The 20243-nt window shown below is 37.9% G+C and overlaps 1 protein-coding gene across 1 annotated transcript in view; it reads left to right on the top strand.

Moving 5' to 3' along the window:
* Positions 1-20243, top strand: part of MYO16 (myosin XVI) — a 569170-nt gene that overhangs the window by 187755 nt on the left and 361172 nt on the right. Inside the window, 1 exon segment of the mRNA XM_033177288.1 lies at positions 3218-3328. Within this exon segment, the coding sequence (XP_033033179.1) occupies positions 3218-3328 (111 nt within the window).

Below are 20243 nucleotides of genomic sequence, written 5' to 3'. Positions count from 1 at the left end.
CATAGAGAATGAAAAGCAGCTTCATGATGTGAAGGTAGAAAACTATTCAAGAACTCACAGATTGGAAGATGTACAACTGGGGTTTAAACACTGTTGTTCGGCCGGGCGCGGTGGCTCAAGCCTGTAATCCCAGCACTTTGGGAGGCCGAGACGGGCGGATCACGAGGTCAGGAGATCGAGACCATCCTGGCTAACACGGTGAAACCCCGTCTCTACTAAAAATACAAAAACTAGCCGGGCGAGGTGGCGGCCGCCTGTAGTCCCAGCTCCTCGGGAGGCTGAGGCAGGAGAATGGTGTAAACCCGGGAGGCGGAGCTTGCAGTGAGCTGAGATCTGGCCACTGCACTCCAGTCCGGGGGACAGAGCGAGACTCCGCCTCAAAAAAAAAAAACAAAAAACAAAACAAAACACTGTTGTTCAACCAGCCAAATACAAATAATTGATGTTTCAGAGGTAGATGAGCTCGCATTTTCTAACATTCGAAGTAGGGAAGCTCAAATGAATGTCTAAGATATTTACCTGAATTTGCATGACCGATGAAAGCAGAATTAAAAACTGCCTGGATCAAGACCACCAGTTCCTTCGCCTGAGGGCTGTGCTGAAGGCGGCGTCGCTCCTTCTGTTGCCACGCCTCTCTCTGAGACCTGTCAGTCTAGGGAGCGCTTGGTTGCCTGTGAGACTCCGCAAAGTGGAACTCAGTGTATAATGTTAAAAAGTTGATATCAAACAATTTCAAAATCGTTTTGACGACCCAGGAAACACCGGCATAGCTGGAACATTATGACTTCTATTTTTATCAACGAAAAGTACCAGTGTTTGGATGCAACTCTTGAAAGATTCAAGTAGATAATTCTGACACATCAAAGCCTTAAAGCTATGCCTCTAACCCAACATTAAATAACTAATTTTAGTAAAACTATATTGTATGCTTAGTGTAGGTTAATGCTGAAAGATCTTTGGAAATATATTTCCTTTAAAGGTTGCAAAGTAGTTAAAACAATAAATTCAGGGTGTTTGAGTTTGTGCATCTGGTGGGGAAGGGTACAGGCTTGTTGTTGATATTTCTGAAATCTAGATTTTTTTTTTTTTTTTTTTCCGAGACAGGGCCTAGCCCTGTCACCCAGGCTGGCACGTAGTGGCACTATCATGGCTCACTGCAGCCTCAAACCCAAACCCCTAGGTTTAAATAATCCCCTCCCCTCAACCTCCCGAGTAACTGGGACTACAGGGCACATCACCATGCCCAGCTACTGGAATATTTTACAAATTAGTTTTTAGTAAACATGCATCTATTGTAATATTGTGTTTCCTGCTTATAGAAATGGTTTGAACTCCAGTGCCATAAAGCTTGCTGCCATGCCACCATTCTAACTAGAGTTCATAAAAAAAAAATTCTGACCTTTCAACATGCCCACTACTCAATTTGTGTTTCTATTATTGTGTGTGTGTGTGTGTGTGTGTGTGTGTGTGTATTTTTGTTTGTTTGTTTTTGAGACAGAGTCTTGCTCCGTTGTCCAGGTTGGAGTGCAGTGGCTCGATTTTGGCTCACTGCAACCTCCACCTCCTGGGTTCAAGCAATTCTTGTGCCTCAGCTTCCTGAGTAGCTGAGATTACAGGCATGTGCCACCATGCCCGGCTAATTTTTTTTTGTATTTTAAGTAGAGGTGAGGTTTTGCCGCATTGGTCAGGCTGGTCTTGAACTCCTGACCTCAAGTGATCCACCTGCCACAGCCTCCCTATGCTGGGATTACAGGTGTAAGCCACCACACCAACCTGTGTTTCTATTATTAATGCATTAGGTTAGAAAGCCTGGGGAGAAAATAAACTGACTTTGTGAACTCATGGGAAAGATTATGCTTTGTGAAATATCCACTAATATCAGAAAAGATAGTCCTAAATTTAGTTTTATTAAAAATGTTTAGTATTTTTTACACTACATTTACTAGATAAGCAGAAATATTTATGTTCAAATTATTTAGCAATGGTATATACTATTAATAATATATAATACAGATACAAATACAAAATGCAAATATAGAGTACATACATGAATACAAATGATAATTATTAAAACTTTACTAGAAGTATCTAAGAGCTCACATTGATAAGAATATTCTTATTCTTTTGCTCCTGTGTGTGATATTAAAAAAACACTCCTACCATATTCCATCAAATGGCTACTTTTCTGAGCATATTCTGTGTACATAAAATTACACATTTCTAATTTGAAAATAATGGATTTTCATTTAATTGAAGAATCCAAATTTATCTTTTTTATTTGAAATGTTGCACAGTCTTTAAACTTTCATGGCATGTTACATTAAATAGGAAAGCTTTATTTATGACAGTTATTTTAATCTCATAGCTACCTTAATCTTAAAAGTAATGTAGAGCAGAATAGAAAGATCTGGAGTCTACCTTTAAAACCTGGCCTCATCTTACATGAATGCAGAATCTAAATTCCATACACATTTCTTCCTTACCATGCCAACAATGGTAACATGAAAAGTTTTGTTGGCCGGGCGCGGTGGCTCAAGCCTGTAATCCCAGCACTTTGGGAGGCCGAGACGGGCGGATCACGAGGTCGGGAGATCGAGACCATCCTGGCGAACACGGTGAAACCCCATCTCTACTAAAAAATACAAAAACTAGCCGGGCGAGGTGGCGGGCGCCTGTAGTCCCAGCTACTTGGGAGGCTGAGGCAGGAGAATGGCGTAAACCCGGGAGGCGGAGCTTGCAGTGAGCTGAGATCCAGCCACTGCACTCCAACCTGGGCGACAGAGCAAGACTCCGTCACAAAAAAAAAAAAAAAAAAAAGAAAAGTTTTGCTTTAGCTTAGGGAACACTACAAATATATGAGGTGTTTCACTGCCTATCTTTCAGAGGACTGAGAACAGTACAGAGCTGTCTAAATTATCAGTAGGGAATAAGAAGAGTCAACATGCTGAACTCATCTTGACAGACCTAATGCCTGGGCTAACAGACAGGGTGTGTGCACCTGCACCCTGGGGAGTATAGCACAAAAATTCTCATCTGAATACATTGCTCTGTGGCTTTGGATTTCTTTTTTTCTTTTTCATTGAACCATTTCATATAACAGTTCCTAACTCAGGTTGTCTTCAAATTTTTGACAGGTAATTGAAAGTGGAACATCCAACTGTGAAGAAAGTTGATTGGAAAGCAATTAGAATTGATCATACTTTCTGTTCTTCCCCAGGTCAAGCTAATGCCTCCTGCCCCAAACGATGACCTGGCCACACTCAGCGAGCTCAATGATGGCAGCCTGCTCTATGAGATTCAGAAGCGCTTTGGAAACAATCAGATCTATGTGAGTACCCTGGAAATTGCCTTTTGAACTGCTTTTGTCTTGCTGAATGTTTTTATCACCCTTTAGTGCTTCAAATGTTGCAAGTAAAGGGCTCATTGGAGCTTCTGGGCATGGTGATAGCTTACGTTGAATTTTTCAAGGTGAGTTTAGCTTCGTTCTGGCTCAGTTATAAAGCAAATTCAGCACAGTTCCAAATTTTGGAGTTAAGTATAAACTCATACCCTGTGGACAGACACAAGTACTGCTGTTAAACTTTCCTGTTGTCATGATTGCTGTGGAAGATCTTGCTAGAACCAGCAGGATCTGCATATGACTATAAAATTGCTGTCTGTCTCCTCTACTTTTCTTGAACCTGCTAGATCAGGAACAGGAAGCGAAAGAGCATACATTGACTATGCATGTACGACTGCCTCTCTATTGGCATGAGAAGAGAAACTGTTGTGGCTCAGAATTGCCAGGAATGTCTTTGTAAAGTTAATAATTTATGCACAGATTCCTGATAGTAGAATCCAAAAATATTACTCAAATGACAGCATGGAGAATTTATTTACTGTGATTCTATCCTCGTTTGTGTGTTACTTTCCCAACACTGATAACAGTGTAGATACCTTGTAATATCAAAATCAATCTCTTTCTCTTTCTTTTTCTCTCCCACTCTCTGATTTTGTTATAGTCTACACAGAGCACAGAGCAATTCAATCAGAATGTCTATAAAGAAATCTGATTATGCACATACCTGCTATCCCTTTTTGATAACACTTTTGTTTTCTAGTCTACTGAGAAACTGATTAAGTAATTTTCATGTAAATGTGAAGTCTGAGATTTCCTTACAAGTAATAAATTGTCAAATGCTGATTAGCCTCTGAAAATGCAATGTAGCATCTTAATGCTTAGATAAATTGCCTGCCACTGTAAATACACTTAAAATTAAATACTTCTGTCAAAATTAATGAAATCATGTCATTGGCATAAAGTGGTAAGAGCTGATTACTTTGGTCTCTGTTATCACCCTGTTACTTTTGTAAAGTGTGTATTTTTATTCCATTTTTAAATCTTTTTCCCAGTATTGCATTGGTTTTTTTTTTTTTTACTCGTAATTATAGAAGCCTAGAAGACCACTGCTTAAATTGTTTTCTCTTTCTTTACCCATTTGTGCCTTTAAAGTGACACTACATCTAAATATGCATTTATTCTGGTTCTCTCCACCTCCGTGGTAAGCACCCTCATCAAAGCCATTACCTTCCCTTCTCTAACAGCCTACTAACTTTCTAGGGGAGGCTTCATCATTCTTTTTCAATCCAATCTCACAATGAACTAGAGTAATTTTTATAAAGCACAAATGTAATCTCAAAGCTCCCAGTCTTGAATCTTCTCTATGGCCCACCACTTTTCATGGGAAAAAGACCACAACCCTTATTCCAGAGACTAGAATCCTCCTGATCTGCCCCGAACAGTCACTGAGGACTCTTTCTCACTTACATTTAAATCACTTATCACCTGCCTTCCTGCATCAAGGGCTTTCCTTAGACTGTTTCTCTGTTTGTCTGTTTCCCCTAGAGTTATATTTCTACTCCATAAAATAGTTAGCTTTATAAACTCCCACTCAAAATAGTACCCACTCTTTAAGTAAACCTTCCCAGAGCTTCTAGATTACATCATCATGGACTATCTATCTTCAGAGAATTTATCACAGTTTGTTATTCTTTAACTCATTGATAGTTTGTTAACATCTGGTTCTTGGGCTGCTCAAAAGCCAAACACCAGAGACAAGGTTGATGGGAGGAAAAGTAGGTTTATTTGGAAAGCCAGCAAAACTGAGAAGATGGTAAACTAGTGTTCTAATGTACCTTCTCCAATTTTTCAGGCTGGCCAGAGAGTGTTTATGGGAGGGACATATACAGAAGAGGAGGGTGTTGGTATCAAAAGGTGAATAAGGACTATAGACACCTGGGGACCAGGGAGGGTCTAAGGAGTTGGGAACTTTGTCCTTGTCAGGCTACAACTTTCCTGGACATCTTTAATAAAACATAGTTGCTTATGCACTTCTCCTTTAATCCCAGAGTAAAAACTATACGATTGCTATTTTTGCATTATTATCTCAGTGCTTTAAGATGATCCTAGCCCACGTACAAGAATAGGTAAAGCCGCTTAACAAAATGGAGTTAGTTATATGAGTTTTTCTGCTGTGTCCCTCTTAAACAGTAAATACTTCCTACCTTTTTGTCAAACTCCTGCCTCTAGCTCCTCCACCCAGTGGACTATCTTCTTAAATAATTTGTTTTCTAGTCAGTTCCTCTCTCTTGATCACCTGAACTATTTATACTACTCTCTGCTTTCCTAATGTTCATATAACATAAATTTGCCACTGTTTGAGGCATGGGTTTCTTCTGCTGATTTCCTAAAATACAGAAAAGCTCAATCGATTAGGATCCATTTCATAATAGGAATGTTGTACATTATGGTGTCTGAAATCACCTCTAATGGGTAGACAAGCAATTTAAACATTATGGATTAAATGGTAATATGTGCTTCCCAATGTGCTGTCTGCGGATGAGTAGGTATATGAATTTTTTATGACCAGTGTGTAACGGAAATAAGTGTTTTTATAGAAATTCTTCCAGCAGTCTGTTGGTTTAATCCCTATCTGTTGGAGTTAATAAGAATCAGAGCTTGAACTTCATATGTCTTTGAATCACATTTTTTAGTAATTCTTTTTATTATGTTTTACAAAGGTATCAGTCCACGATTAATTGGAACTAAAAGCAAGTGATCCTTCCCCACAAATAGAAAATCACTAGTTTAGTAGAAATCTCAAAATTCCAATACCCAAATGTGGTCATTTGAGCTCTTCCAACCTTCACGTCTCGTGGCCTTTCCGCCCTGGCTCATGACAGTCCCACTCTTGTCGCTTCTTGGGCCAACACACTTAGTAAGACTGTTGATGCTGGTTTTCCTTCCACACCCCACATCTGATTTCCCTGCAAATGTCACCAGCCCTACCTTCAAGTTATACACAGAAGATGACCCCTACTGCTGCCTCCAGGCACATATCTTCCTACAGCAATTGCATTTTGCACTAGCATTTTGGTTTTTGTTTGTTTGTTTTTTGTTTTTATTATTTATTTTTTATTATACTTTTAAGTTCTAGGGTATATGTGCACAACGTGCAGGTTTGTTACATATGTATCCATGTGCCATGTTGGTGTGCTGCACCCATTAACTCGTCATTTACATTAGGTATATCTCCTAATGCTATCCCTCCCCCACCACCACCCCACGACAGGCCCTGGTGTGTGATGCTCCCCTTCCTGTGTCCAAGTGATCTCATTGTTCAGTTCCCACCTATGAGTGAGAATATATGGTGTTTGGTTTTCTGTTCTTGCAATAGTTTGCTGAGAATAATGGTTTCCAGCTGCATCCATGTCCCTACAAAGGACACAAACTCATCCTTTTTTATGGCTGCATAGTATTCCATGTTGTATATGTGCCACATTTTCTTAATCCAGTCTATCATTGATGGACATTTGGGTTGGTTTCAAGTCTTTGCTATTGTGAATAGTGCCACAATAAACATACGTGTGTGTGTGTCTTTATAGCAGCATGATTTTTAATCCTTTGGGTATATACCCAGTCATGGATGACTGGGTCAAATGGTATTTCTAGTTCTAGATCCTTGAGGAATCGCCACACTGTCTTCCACAATGGTTGAACTAGTTTACAATTCCACCAACAGTGTAAAAGTGTTCCTATTTGTCCACATCCTCTCCAGCACCTGTTGTTTCCTGACTTTTTAATGATCACCATTCTAACTGGTGTGAGATGGTATCTCATTGTGGTTTTGATTTGCATTTCTCTGATGGCAAGTGATGACGAGCATTTTTTCATGTGTCTGTTGGCTGCATAAATGTCTTCTTTTGAGACATCTCTATTGATATCCTTCGCCCACTTTTTGATGAGGTTGTTTTTTTCTTGTAAATTCGAGTTTTTTGTAGATTCTGGATATTAGCCCTTTGTCAGATGGATAGATTACAAAACTTTTCTCCCATTCTGTAGGTTGCCTGTTCACTCTGATGGTAGTTTCTTTTGCTATGCAGAAGCTCTTTAGTTTAATTAGATCCCATTTGTCAATTTTGGGTTTTGTTGCCATTGCTTTTGGTGTTTTAGACATGAAGTCCTTGCCTATGCCTATGTCCTGAATGGTCTTGCCTAGGTTTTCTTCTAGGGTTTTTATGGTTTTAGGTCTAATATTTAAGTCTCTAATCCATCTTGAATTAATTTTTGTATAAGGTGTAAGGAAGGGATCCAGTTTCAGCTTTCTGCATATGGCTAGCCAATTTTCCCAGCACCATTTATTAAATAGGGAATCCTTTCCCCATTTCTTGTTTTTGTCAGGTTTGTCAAAGATCAGATGGTTGTAGATGTGTGGTATTATTCCTGAGGGCTCTATTCTGTTCCATTGGTCTATATCTCTGTGATTACTGTAGCCTTGTAGTATACTTTGAAGTCAGGTATATATGAAGCCTCTAGCTTTGTTCTTTTGGCTTAGGATTGTCTTGGCAAATGTGGGCTCTTTTTTGGTTCCATATGAACTTTGAAGTAGTTTTTTCCAATTCTGTGAAGAAAGTCATTGGTAGCTTAATGGGGATGGCATTGAATCTATAAATTACCTTGGGCAGTATGGCCATTTTCATGATATTGATTCTTCCTATCCATGAGCATGGAATGTTCTTCCATTTGTTTGTGTCCTCTTTTATTTCATTGAGCAGTGTTTTGTAGTCCTCCTTGAAGAAGTCCTTCACATCCCTTGTAAGTTGGATTCCTAGGTATTTGATTCTCTTTGAAGCAATTGTGAATGGGAGTTCACTCATGATTTGGCTCTCTGTTTGTCTGTTATTGGTGTATAAGAATGCTTGTGATTTTTGCACATTGATTTTGTATCCTGAGACTTTGCTGAAGTTGATTTTGGGCTGAGATGACGGGGTTTTCTTTTTTTTTGTCTTTTTTTTTTTTTTTTTTTCCTTTTTGTGGAGAACGAAGTCTCGCTATATTACCCAGGCAGGTCTCGAACTCCTGGGATCAAGCTATCCTCCCGCCTCTGCCTCCCTGAGAGCTGGGATTACAGGCGTGAGCCACCGCGCCCGGCGATGATGGGGTTTTCTAAATATACAATCATGTCATCTGCAAACAGGGACAATTTGACTTCCTCTTTTCCTCATTGAATCCCTTTCTTTCTTTCTCCTGTCTGATTGCCCTGGCCAAAACTTCCAACACTGTGTTGAATAGGAGTGGTAAGAGAGGGCATCCCTGTCTTGTGCCAGTTTTCAAAGGGAATGCTTCCAGGTTTTGCCCATTCAGTATGATATTGGTCGTAGGTTTCTCATAAATAGCCCTTATTATTTTAAGATACGTTCCATCAATACCGAATTTATTGAGAGTTTTTAGTATGAAGTGCTGTTGAATTTTGTCAAAGGCCTTTTCTGCATTTATTGAGATAATCATGTGGTTTTTGTCTTTGGTTCTGTTTCTATGCTGGATTATGTTTATTGATTTGTGTATATTGAACCAGCCTTGCATCCCAGGGATGAAGCCCACTTGATCTTGGCAGATAAGCTTTTTCATGTGCTGCTGGATTCGGTTTGCCAGTATTTTATTGAGGATTTTTGCATCAATGTTCATCAGGGATATTGGTCTTTAAAATTCTCTTTTTTTGTTGTGTCTCTACCAGGCTTTGGTATCAGGCTGATGTTGGCCTCATAAAATGAGTTAGGGAGGATTCCCTCTTTTTCTATTGATTGGAATAGTTTCAGAAGGAATGGTACCAGCTCCTCCTTGTACCTCTGGTAGAATTCGGCTATGAATCTCTCTGGTCCTAGACTTTTTTTGGTTGGTAGGCAATAATTATTTACTCAATTTCAGAGCCTGTTATTGATCTATTCAAGGATTCAACTTCTTCCTGGTTTAGTCTTGGGAGAGTGTATGTGTCCAGGAATTTATCCATTTCTTCTAGGTTTTCTAGTTTTTTTTTCTTTTTTTGCATAGAGGTGTTTATAGTATTCTCTGATGGTAGCTTGTATTTCTTTGGGGTCGGTAGTGATATTCCCTTTATCATTTTTTATTGCATCTATTTGATTCTTCTCTTTTCTTCTTTATTAGTCTTGCTAACGGTCTATCAGTTTTGTTGATCTTTTCAAAAAACCAAATCCTGGATTCATTGATTTTTGGAGGGTTTTTTGTGTCTCTATCTCCTTCAGTTCTGCTCTGATCTTAGTTATTTCTTGCCTTCTGCTAGCTTTTGAATGTGTCTGCTCTTGCTTCTCTAGTTCTTTTAATTGTGATGTTAGGGTGTCAATTTTAGATCTTTCCTGCTTTCTCTTGTGGGCATTTCATGCTATAAATTTGCCTCTACACACTGCTTTAAATGTGTCCCAGAGATTCTGGTATGTTATATCTTTGTTCTCATTGGTTTCAAAGAACATCTTTATTTCTGCCGCCTTCATTTCGTTATGTACGCAGTAGATACTCAGGAGCAGATTTTTCAGTTTCCATGTAGTTGAGTGGTTTTGAGTGAGTTTCTTAATCCTGAGTTCTAATTTGATTGCACTGTTGTCCGAGAGACAGTTTGTTATAATTTCTGTTCTTTTACATTTGCTGAGGTGTGCTTTACTTCCAACTATGTGGTCAATTTTGGAATAAGTGCGATGTGGTGCTGAAAGAATGTATATTCTGTTGATTTGGTGTGGAGAGTTCTGTAGATGCCTATTTGTCCTGCAAATAAGTGTCTGAGTTTCTCTTGGCCTCCCCTCTGTCTATCCTCAACACAAAAGCCGGGGTAACAGTGTTAGAATGTACATTGCATTATGACACTTCTCTGCTAAAAGGATGCCCAATTCACTCAGTAAAGCCACAATCTGAGGAAAGGCTCATAAAGCCACAGTGGTTTCCCCCTGCCTTTTGAATTCTGATGTCAGATGTTGGCACCCTCCCCTGGGTGCCTCTGCCCTGGCCACGTAGCTGGCCTTGGTGTCTCATGAGTGTGGCCAGCACTTCTGTGCAGGCCTTTGCCTGAGTAATTTGACCACCATATGCCCATTCCTCCCTCCCTTCAGGTCTTCATGTCAGTGTCATTGCTTCTGAATGCCAGGCCCCTAGTCTATTTTAAATTGCAAAATGCACTTCCTATCCTTCTGCCTTCATGTGTTTTCCTCCACAAACTTATCACTCTCTAACATACTGTATATTTTTCTTATTTAGATTCTTATAAATACCATGTGCTGATTCTCCCTATACACACAGACTGTCTCTGTCTCTGTCTCTCTCTCATGCCCATACCCACTAGAATGCAAGTTCCATAAGGGAAAGAATTCTTGTTTTGTTCACTGCTATGTATGACCCATAATAGATTCCCAATAAATATTGAATAAATGAGTAGACTTCCTCAACCAAGTCCCTATTTTTAAATGAGTGAAAGAAGTTAATATTTACTTATCCATAGCAAATAACTGAGGGTTGAGCAATGACTTTTTTCAGAGCCAGGATAAAATATTTTAGCTGACTTAATCATTTGACCAGGATTTTCATCTCTTTTTGCTACAGTCTGATTTGTTTTATAGTATGATCTTTCAAAACAGATTGCAAATTGCCTTTTTACTAAGTGTATAACCTTCTATTTGGACATTAGATTAGGGAGTTTCCACAGTTGGCAGCATTAGGAAGTTCTCAAACCTTCAAACAGAAAATGAAATGCATGTGGTGAGACACATGCTCTCCAGGAAATGCACAGAATACAAGCATTGCATTCTCTGAATACTTACCGCCAGCAGCGCCAGAGAGAACAGAATATGCAATCAAATTCCTTTATGGACAGCAAAGAAGTTTGCTGGAAGTATTTGTTTTACAAGCACATTAGAAGGACTTAAGACTAATTTAAAAACCCCACAAAATAAACATAAGACCTCCTGTAACATCTGGTTAGCCAAAAGAATTCTGAAACAAATATATTGTAATTGGCTAAAAGCAAACCAGAGCAATAAAGCATTGCTTGACAGCTCCTAGTACACAGTCTGGCTCATTTCAGCCACTTAACGTGCCACTCAGGGTGACCCAGGGTGATGCAGCAGAGCCTCTTTTTTTAACTTTTATTTTAGATTTGGGTTGTAAAGGTTTGTTATACAGGTAAACACATGTCCTGGAGGTTTGTTGTACAGATTATTTTATAACCCAGGTATTAAGTCCTGTACCCAATAGTTTTATTTTCTGCTCCTCTCCCCCATTCCAGCCTCCTTGCTTAAGTAGACCCTAATGACTATTGTTTCCTTCTTTGCCTTCATAAGTTTTTATCGTTTACTTCTCATCCTTCTTTGCATTCATAAGTTCTTATCATTTGCCTCCCACTTATAAGGAGAACATGAGTTTGGTTTTCTGTTCCTGTGTTAGTTTGCTAAGGATAATAGCCTCCAACCCCATCCATGTTTCCATAAAAGACATGATCTTATTCTTTTTTGTGGATGCATAGTACTCCATGATGCACATGTACCATTCTTTCTTTATCTAATCTGTCATTTATGGGCATTTAAATTGATTCTATGTCTTTACTATTGTGAATAGTGCTGTGATGAACATTCGTGTGCATGTATGTTTATGGTAGAGTGATTTATATTTCTTTGGGTGTATACCCAGTAATGTGATTGCTGGGTGGAATGGTAATTCTGCTTTTAGCCCTTTGAAGTATCACCATACTGCTTTCCAGAATGGTTGAACTAATTTACACTCCCAACAAGAGTGTAGTGCTGCACATCTGTGACCATCTGTTCTTGGACAGAGCTGACAAAAACAAGCAATGAGGAAAAGACTCCCCCTTCAATAAATAGTGCTGGGATAACTGGGTAACCATAAGCAGAAGAGTGAAGGTAGACCCCTTGCTTGCCCCGTATACGAAAATTAACTCAAGATGGATTGAAGACATAAATGTAAAACCCAAAACTATAAAAACCCAGGAAGACAACCTAGGCAGTACCATTCGGGACACAGGAATGGTCAAAGATTTCATGACAAAGACAGCAAAAGCAATCAGAACAAAAGCAAAAATTGTCAAATGGGATCTAATTAAACTTAAGAGCTTCTGGACAGCAAAAGAACTATCAACAGAGTAAACTGACAACCTGCAGAATAGGAGAAAATATATGCAAACTATATACCTGATACAGGTCTACTATTCAGCATCTATAAGGAACTTAAATTTACAAGAGAAAAACAACCTCATTAAAAAATGGGCAAGCCTGGGTGCACTGAGTCATGCCTGTAATCCCAGCACTTTGGGAGGCCGAGGCGGGCGGATCACTTGAGGTCAGGAGTTCGAGACCAGCCTGACCAACATGGTAAAACCCCGTCTTTACTAAAAATACAAAAATTAGCCAGGCGTCATGGTGGGTGCCTATAATCCCAGGTGGTTGGGAGGCTGAGGCAGAAGAATCACTTGAACCCGGGAGACGGAGGTTGCAGTGAGCCAAAATAGTGTCACTGCACTCCAGCCTGCATGACAGAGTGAGACTCCCTATCAAAAAAAAAAAAAAAAAAAGAAAAAAGAAAAAAAAAAAGTGGCAAAGGGCATGAACAGAAACTTCCCAAAAGAAGACAAAAATGCAGCCAACAAACAGTAGAAACAAGTTCAACATCACTGATCATTAGAGAAATGCAAATCAAAACCACAATGACATACCATCTCACACCAGTCAGAACGGCTGATATTAAAAAGTCAAAACCACAACAGACGCTGGCAAGGTTGTGCAGAAAAGGGAACACGTAAACTGTAGGTCCTGTTTTTAAGAGCATTTCAGGAGGCTAATGCTGACAAGCTGGTGTCAGAGACGGAGGTTTCTCTCGCCTGAAGGATATTTGAAGTAACATGAATGCATACACGTTCCTTGAGTGAATAGTGCCCCTTGCCTATTTATCCAGAGCTTCACCTGTGCTATACTGCGCTATGCTATGCAACACCTGCTGTGTAGTTCCAAATCATTCCACTCCACCTAAAAGACCCCTTTGAGTACTTAACAAGTAAGCTGTTGGGGGAAAGAATATGTTCTTTATTCTTAGATAAAGAATAAGATATATCTAAGATATACTAGATAAGGTATATCTAATATACCTTCATATTTTAGAAAGATGAGTTGAACGAATTATCATGATTTTTACAATTTGAAAAATTATTTCTCTGCAGTACCCTTAAAATGCTCCATTTTGTCAAAACAGCCTCTTTTGTTTTGATTATTTATACAAAGTTATACTCTACGACCTTACAATAATATAAATTCATTATAAATGATTATTATAAATTATTATAATTTATTATAAATCATTATAAATGATTATTATACACCATTTTTCTTTATCAGAAAACATACTTTCAAAGACAGTCTGAAATTCCTTCAATAATTAGACCCATCTAAAAATTATACCTCAGTGGAGAAATGCCATTTTAGAAGTATTTATTAATTGATTTTAAAATTTATCATCTTTCTTAATGAACAGATTTCTAAAGTCACTTACAATCTGCTTTCTAGCTCCATGTTTCTTCTCTGGAATGTAACAGGAGTTTTCAGATACTACATTAGTAAGGTCCTCTGGAGACGTATTGTTTCACTTCTATTTCTTATTTACTTGGGTATAGAATACTGAGCAATCCTTCTTTTCCATAAATGTTGTGGTAAATATCAACATATAAACAAGGTCATGCACCACTCGTTAATGTGTGGTTTCATGAACTTTTACTTCATGAACACACCTATGTAACCTGCAACTTCATAATGTAATAGAAGAGAGAAGTCCTCCCCCAATCCACGCTTGTCATCACAAAATATTCCGACATTTACACCGATAGATTGGTTTTGTCTGTGTTTTTTAACTTTATATCAATGCAGTCTGTTTTGTAGTATTCATCTCATTATTATGTTTCTAATATTCAGCTATACTGTTGCTTGTAAAAGCATTTACTAATTTTTGTTTATGTACAATAAACTACTAGATGAGTATATTCTAATTTATCCACTTTATACTTGAGGGAACTTTGGCTTGTTTCCACTTCTCTAGGAAATATGAATAATATAAACAGTTTTGCACCTTTTTATTTTTTTGGCCCACGTAAGTATTTCTGTGGGATCTTTACCTAGGAGTGGAATGCCAGCATCATAAAATATGTTCAGCTTTCGTAGATATGACCCAATTGCTTTTGGCATAAATGGTATTTTTGTTTCACTAACAGTTTTTCAGATTCCAGCTATTCTGGCAGTTGTGGAGTGGTAGCTTATTGTGGTTGTAATTTCTATTTCTCTGATTTAACAAATGAAAATATTAATATGTGTTTGTTGTTCATTTGATTATCTTCTTTTGTGAATTTCCTGTTCAGTTATAGTGCCATTAAAATTGGGTTTTCTTTCTTCTTCTTGATATATAGGAGTTTTTCTATATTCATGATATTCTTTTTGTTGTGAAACATACATATTGAGAACATTTTCTTCCAGTTTATGGCTTGTGTTGTACTCTTCAAATAGTGTATTTAAATGAAGCAAAGTGTACAATTTTACAGCTTCTTTAGGATTCACACTTGTTGTGACCTGTTTAAGAAAGCTTGGCATTGGTTATGAAAATGTTTTCCTACATTTTCTTTTTAATGATTATTTTAGTATTTACATTTGAGGTATTTTGGTGCTGGTCATAATCCTGAAAGACACAGTCCCCAATGCCATAAGTCAGAATGTTGAAATCTCAAAAGATCGAAATCCCCAAAAATCAAAATCCTCAAAGTTCGAAATCCCAAACATCTATAATCCTGCAAATCACAATCCTGAAATAATAAAATTCTGAATGTTAAAATCCTGAAAGCTGAATTCTAGGGAAAGGATGATTGTGTTTTTGGTTGTATGCACAAGAGTTGCATCATGATTTTGACTTGTAGGATTTGGGACTTCAGATATTTCGCTCTTTAGGGATTTCGGCATCCAGGATTATGTTGTTTAGGATGGTGTCTTTGGGGATTATGGCCCAAACCCAAGGCATGGTATATTACCCATGTGGAAAAGATTTCACAATGGTCAAAGAGGAGGATCCAGATTAAAACTTTTCCCACATGTGTCTCCCTGCTGCATGGCCACAGCACCTTTGTCCTAAACAGTTGACCCCAGGGAGTGGGTCTATTTTCTGGGATCTGTTTTCTTTTGTATTGGTCCATGTGTTCAAAAACAAATTCCCAAATATCTTGATCATCACAGCTATAGTCAACCCTGACAAATAGAAAGTCCCCTTGTTCTTAAGCATGTATTAGCCAATCATGACCTTTTATTCATGTCTACTGTAAAGTTAATGTAGCGATTTCAATTGGATTTTTATTAGTATTGCATCGGATATGTAGAGTAAGTGGAAATAATTGAGGTTTTTACAATATTTCATTTTTCATTTCACAAAATGGTGTAGCCCTTTTATTGGCCATCTTTAATTTCTCTGGAGCAATTTTTATTTTTTGGTGTAGGAGTCTTTCCCATATCTATTAAATTTGCTTATCTACATTCTTCACGTTTTGAGGACATAATAAATGTTTGCTTGTTTGTTTTATGGAAAATAAGAAGAAAAAATTATTTTCCAAATGTTCATGGGTAATATTTAGAGAATACAATTTTGATTTTTTCATATTCACTTTTTATGCATCAAACTTGCTAAAGTTATACGTCAGTGTTAATTTACATAAAGAGTCCATTGGTTTTCTACATCAATGCCATCTAGTCTGCAAATGATGACTTTTATTTCTTTTTTTGAAAAACGCATACCTTTTTTTCTTGCGTTGTTTCATGAGATAGAACTTCACTAAAAAGACTTAAATGTCAATAATAAATGGCCTATCCATTGCCAACCCCAGAAAAAAAGCTTTGAGTGCTTATCATTAAGAAAGTTCTTTGTGGCCGGGCGCGGTGGCTCAAGCCTGTAATCCCAGCACTTTGGGAGGCCGAGACGGGCGGATCACAAGGTCAGGAGATCGAGACCATCCTGGCTAATACGGTGAAACCCCGTCTCTACTAAAGAATACAAAAAACTAGCCGGGCGACGAGGCGGGCGCCTGTAGTCCCAGCTACTTGGGAGGCGGAGGCAGGAGAATGGCGTGAACCCGGGAGGCGGAGCTTGCAGTGAGCTGAGATCGGGCCACCGCACTCCAGCCTGGGCGACAGAGCCAGACTCCGTCTCAAAAAAAAAAAAAAAAAAAAAAAAAGAAAGTTCTTTGCAGCAGCTATGCCATAGGTATCATTACTTTTCATTAGATTAAGGAAGTCTCATTGTATTCATGGTTTTCAAAGTTATTGTTCAATTGTTATGCCCAGACCGTTTGTTCCCCGAAGAAGACCACCAGAGTTCAGAGTCAAAGCCAAGCGGCAAGGATCTTTAATGCAAGTTCGAACTTGGTCCCTCCGTTCCACAACATACAAGAGGGCCTGGAACAATGCGTGCGCTTGCTATTTATAGCTCGAGGTAAACAGGACTTGTCAGGTTACAGAGGAACAAGGCATTTCTCTAGGCTACAGCATTACAATGGGTTTACATGTTAATGTGAAGTTATGCTTTTAGCAGCCTTCTTATCGGTTCCTGTGCTTTTACAAACGGTTGTAACCTTATTGGAGCTTCCCCAGGTGTTGTTTTTCTTAATGTGTTTGTGTCGGGCAGGCATATGGGGCTCAGGACGTTGGGACAAAATAGAGGATTGTGTGTACTGGGCCCAGGACTAAGATATGTGGCAGACACTGGTAATTAGAGCAGGACAGAGACTTTCACAATGTTTGTCCTTACAATGTCTGGAGTCTATAGATAACCTTAATCGGTTAGGTCCGGGGTCGATCTTTAACTAGGCTCAGGGCGCCGCCCGGGCTGTTTGCCTGTGGACTTCATTTCTGCCTCTTAGTCTCTTCATTTGATCTCTTTCATAATCAATAATGAGCATTGGATATTATTAAATGCTTTCTCTCCATTTATGGAGATGATCATATGTCTTTTTAAGTTTTTAAAAATATTATTAGTTACAAGTGTTGATCTTCAATTATGAAATCAGCCTTGCATTTCTAGAATAAAGCTATTTGAGATGTATTATCATTATTACTAAATTACTGGATTCAATTTGTTAATATTTTGCTTAGGATTTTTACATGTATTTTAGTGAGAGAGTTCATCCTGTCATTTTGCTTTATTGCAATATTCCTGTTAGATTCTAATGTCCATTTTATGTGGTGTCCTTAAAATGGGAAGTGTTCCCTTTTCCGTTATCTTCTGAAATAAATTTATAGAATATTTGTTTATTTTGTACATCAATGTTGGGAAGAATTCACCAGTGAAGCCTGAGTTTTCCTTGTGGAAAAATATTTTAGACGTAGATTCCGCTTACTTTATAGGGAAATAACTAATTAGAATTTCTGTTTCTTATTGTGTTAGCTTTGGCATGATGTATTTTCCTAGGATTGTTGTCTACTTGACCCAAATTTCTAAATTTAGTGGCTACAATATGATTCATAATACTGTCTTCATCTGTCATTATGTCCGTAGGATCTGTCTTGATGTCATATTACTGATTGCTAATGGTAGTTGGTGCATTTCCTCTTGTTTTCTGAATCAGTTTTGCTGGGGTAAATTGCACATTTTTCAAAGGATCGCCTTTTGGCTTTTTTCTCCCTGTTCCATTGATTTCTGCTTTGATATTATTTTATTTTACTCATTTATTTCTTTATAATTGATGCAATTCTTTAAACTCCTTGAAGTTGATACTTAGATCATTAATTATCACTCCTGTTTTCCTTTTCTAACATGTATTCTAGGCTATAATTTTTATCTTAAGTAGACCTTTAGTTGCATCCCACAAGTTACGATATGTTATAATAGAAATAGTCTTATTTGCATTTTAATTCCTTTTAGCTCATTAGTTATTTGCAAATATATTGTAAAATTTCAAAATGTTGGGTGATTTTCTAGGTATCGACTAGTGACTTCAATGTCTTTTTAATTAAAATAACCTTTTTTAAAATTGTATATTTTTAAGGGATACAACATGAGTTTTGTTTGGATTTTGGTTTTTGGTTTGTGTTTTTGAGACAGGATCTCACTCTTTCACCTAGGCTGGAATACGTTGGTGAGATATCAGCTTCCTGCAGCCTCAACCTTCCAGGATCAAGTGATCCTCCTGCCTCCTGCCTCAGCTTCCTGAGTAGCTGGGATGACAGGAATACACCACCATGCCCAGCTAATTAAAAAAAAAAAAAAAAAATTGTAGAGATGGTATCTCAGCATGTTACCCAGGCTGGTCTTGAACTCCAGGGCTCAAACAATCCTCCTATCCTCCTGCCTCATCCTCCCAAAGTGCTGGGATCATAGGCGGGAGCCACTGCCCCTGCCCATGATGCTTCAATGTACATACAGTTAGTGAAATGAGTTCTACAGTTAAGCACATTAACATACCCATCACCTCACATAGTTACCTTTTTCTTTTATAGTAAGAGCACCAAAACTCTGCTCTCTTAGCTAATTTTTAACATACAATACACTATTCTTCTTTTTTTAAAGGATAAACATTTATTTGGAGTTAGTTTTCTGGTGGATGACATAAAGACCCTTCACACAGAGTTCGGGAAACAATATTCTATCCTAATTCTACTGTAATAGAACATACTCTGTGTGACTCCAATCTTTAAAGTTTAAGGAAACAAGCCAGTGTTCAACTTGTCAGTAACAGTGTTTTATATAAATAAATTGGTCAATGCAGTAATTATTACTTTAAAATTTTGTCTGCTTGTTCCATGAATTACTAAGAAAAATGGTTAAAATGTTTCACTATCATTGTTAACTCATGTTTTTCTCCTTATATGTTATTTCTTTATATATATGATGCTAGATTTTAGTCTCCTAGAAATTTAGAAATGTTGTTTCTTCCTGATTGATTCATCATTTTACTGTGAAATGTTTCTTTTTACTTCTGGTACTGCTTCCAAAAGCACATTTTCTAGAAACTAATTATTTCCATAGTCATCTTCTTTGCTGTTATTATTGTTTGCATGCATACCTTGCTTCATTCTTTTCCTTTTTTTTTTTTATTCTATATGTTTAGGATGTTTCTCTTTAAAGTAGTCATCTTTCATATTTTAATACAATTTATAATCTTTGCATTTTAATTGGACTATTTGGTACCTTTACAATTGATGTGGTTGCTGTTGTTTGGGTTTAAATCTATCATTTTATTATTTTTATTTGTTCCATCTGTACTTTGTGCCTTTGTATCTCATTGTCACTTTTTAATTGAAACAATGTATTTTATTTGATAATTGTGCTTTACTAACTTCTCTCTTACGCAGTTTATTATTCTGTAGCAGAATAACAGAATTTGTTACCCCATTGACTTTTTCATAGGTATTTTGTCATATGTTTTAAGTCTATATGTTTTCATTGTTTGGTTCTCACAGAATCTTTTTTTTTTTTGAGACGGAGTCTCGCTCTGTCACCCAGGATGGAGTGCAGTGGCCGGATCTCAGCTCACTGCAAGCTCCGCCTCCCGGGTTTACGCCACTCTCCTGCCTCAGCCTCCCGAGTAGCTGGGACTACAGGCGCCCACCACCTCGCCCAGCTAGTTTTTTGTATTTTTTAGTAGAGACAGGGTTTCACCAGGTTAGCCAGGATGGTCTCCATCTCCTGACCTCGTGATCCGCCCGCCTCGGCCTCCCAAAGTGCTGGGATTACAGGCTTGAGCCACTGTGCCCGGCCCAGAATCTTTTAAGAAAAGAAATTCTTAGAATTTAACTATTTCATTTCTCATATGCTCAGTGAAATAAAGCCTGTTTTATTTATTTTGAATTATTTAATTCATTTAATATTTTTAATTCCAAACTTAAAAACATTATGAAAT

The sequence above is a fragment of the Trachypithecus francoisi genome, unplaced genomic scaffold, assembly GCF_009764315.1.
Source record: "Trachypithecus francoisi isolate TF-2019V2 unplaced genomic scaffold, Tfra_2.0 Lachesis_group18, whole genome shotgun sequence".
Lineage (NCBI taxonomy): Eukaryota > Metazoa > Chordata > Mammalia > Primates > Cercopithecidae > Trachypithecus > Trachypithecus francoisi.
Note: the sequence above shows the minus strand (reverse complement) of the source record. Positions and strands in the feature narration are given on the sequence as shown.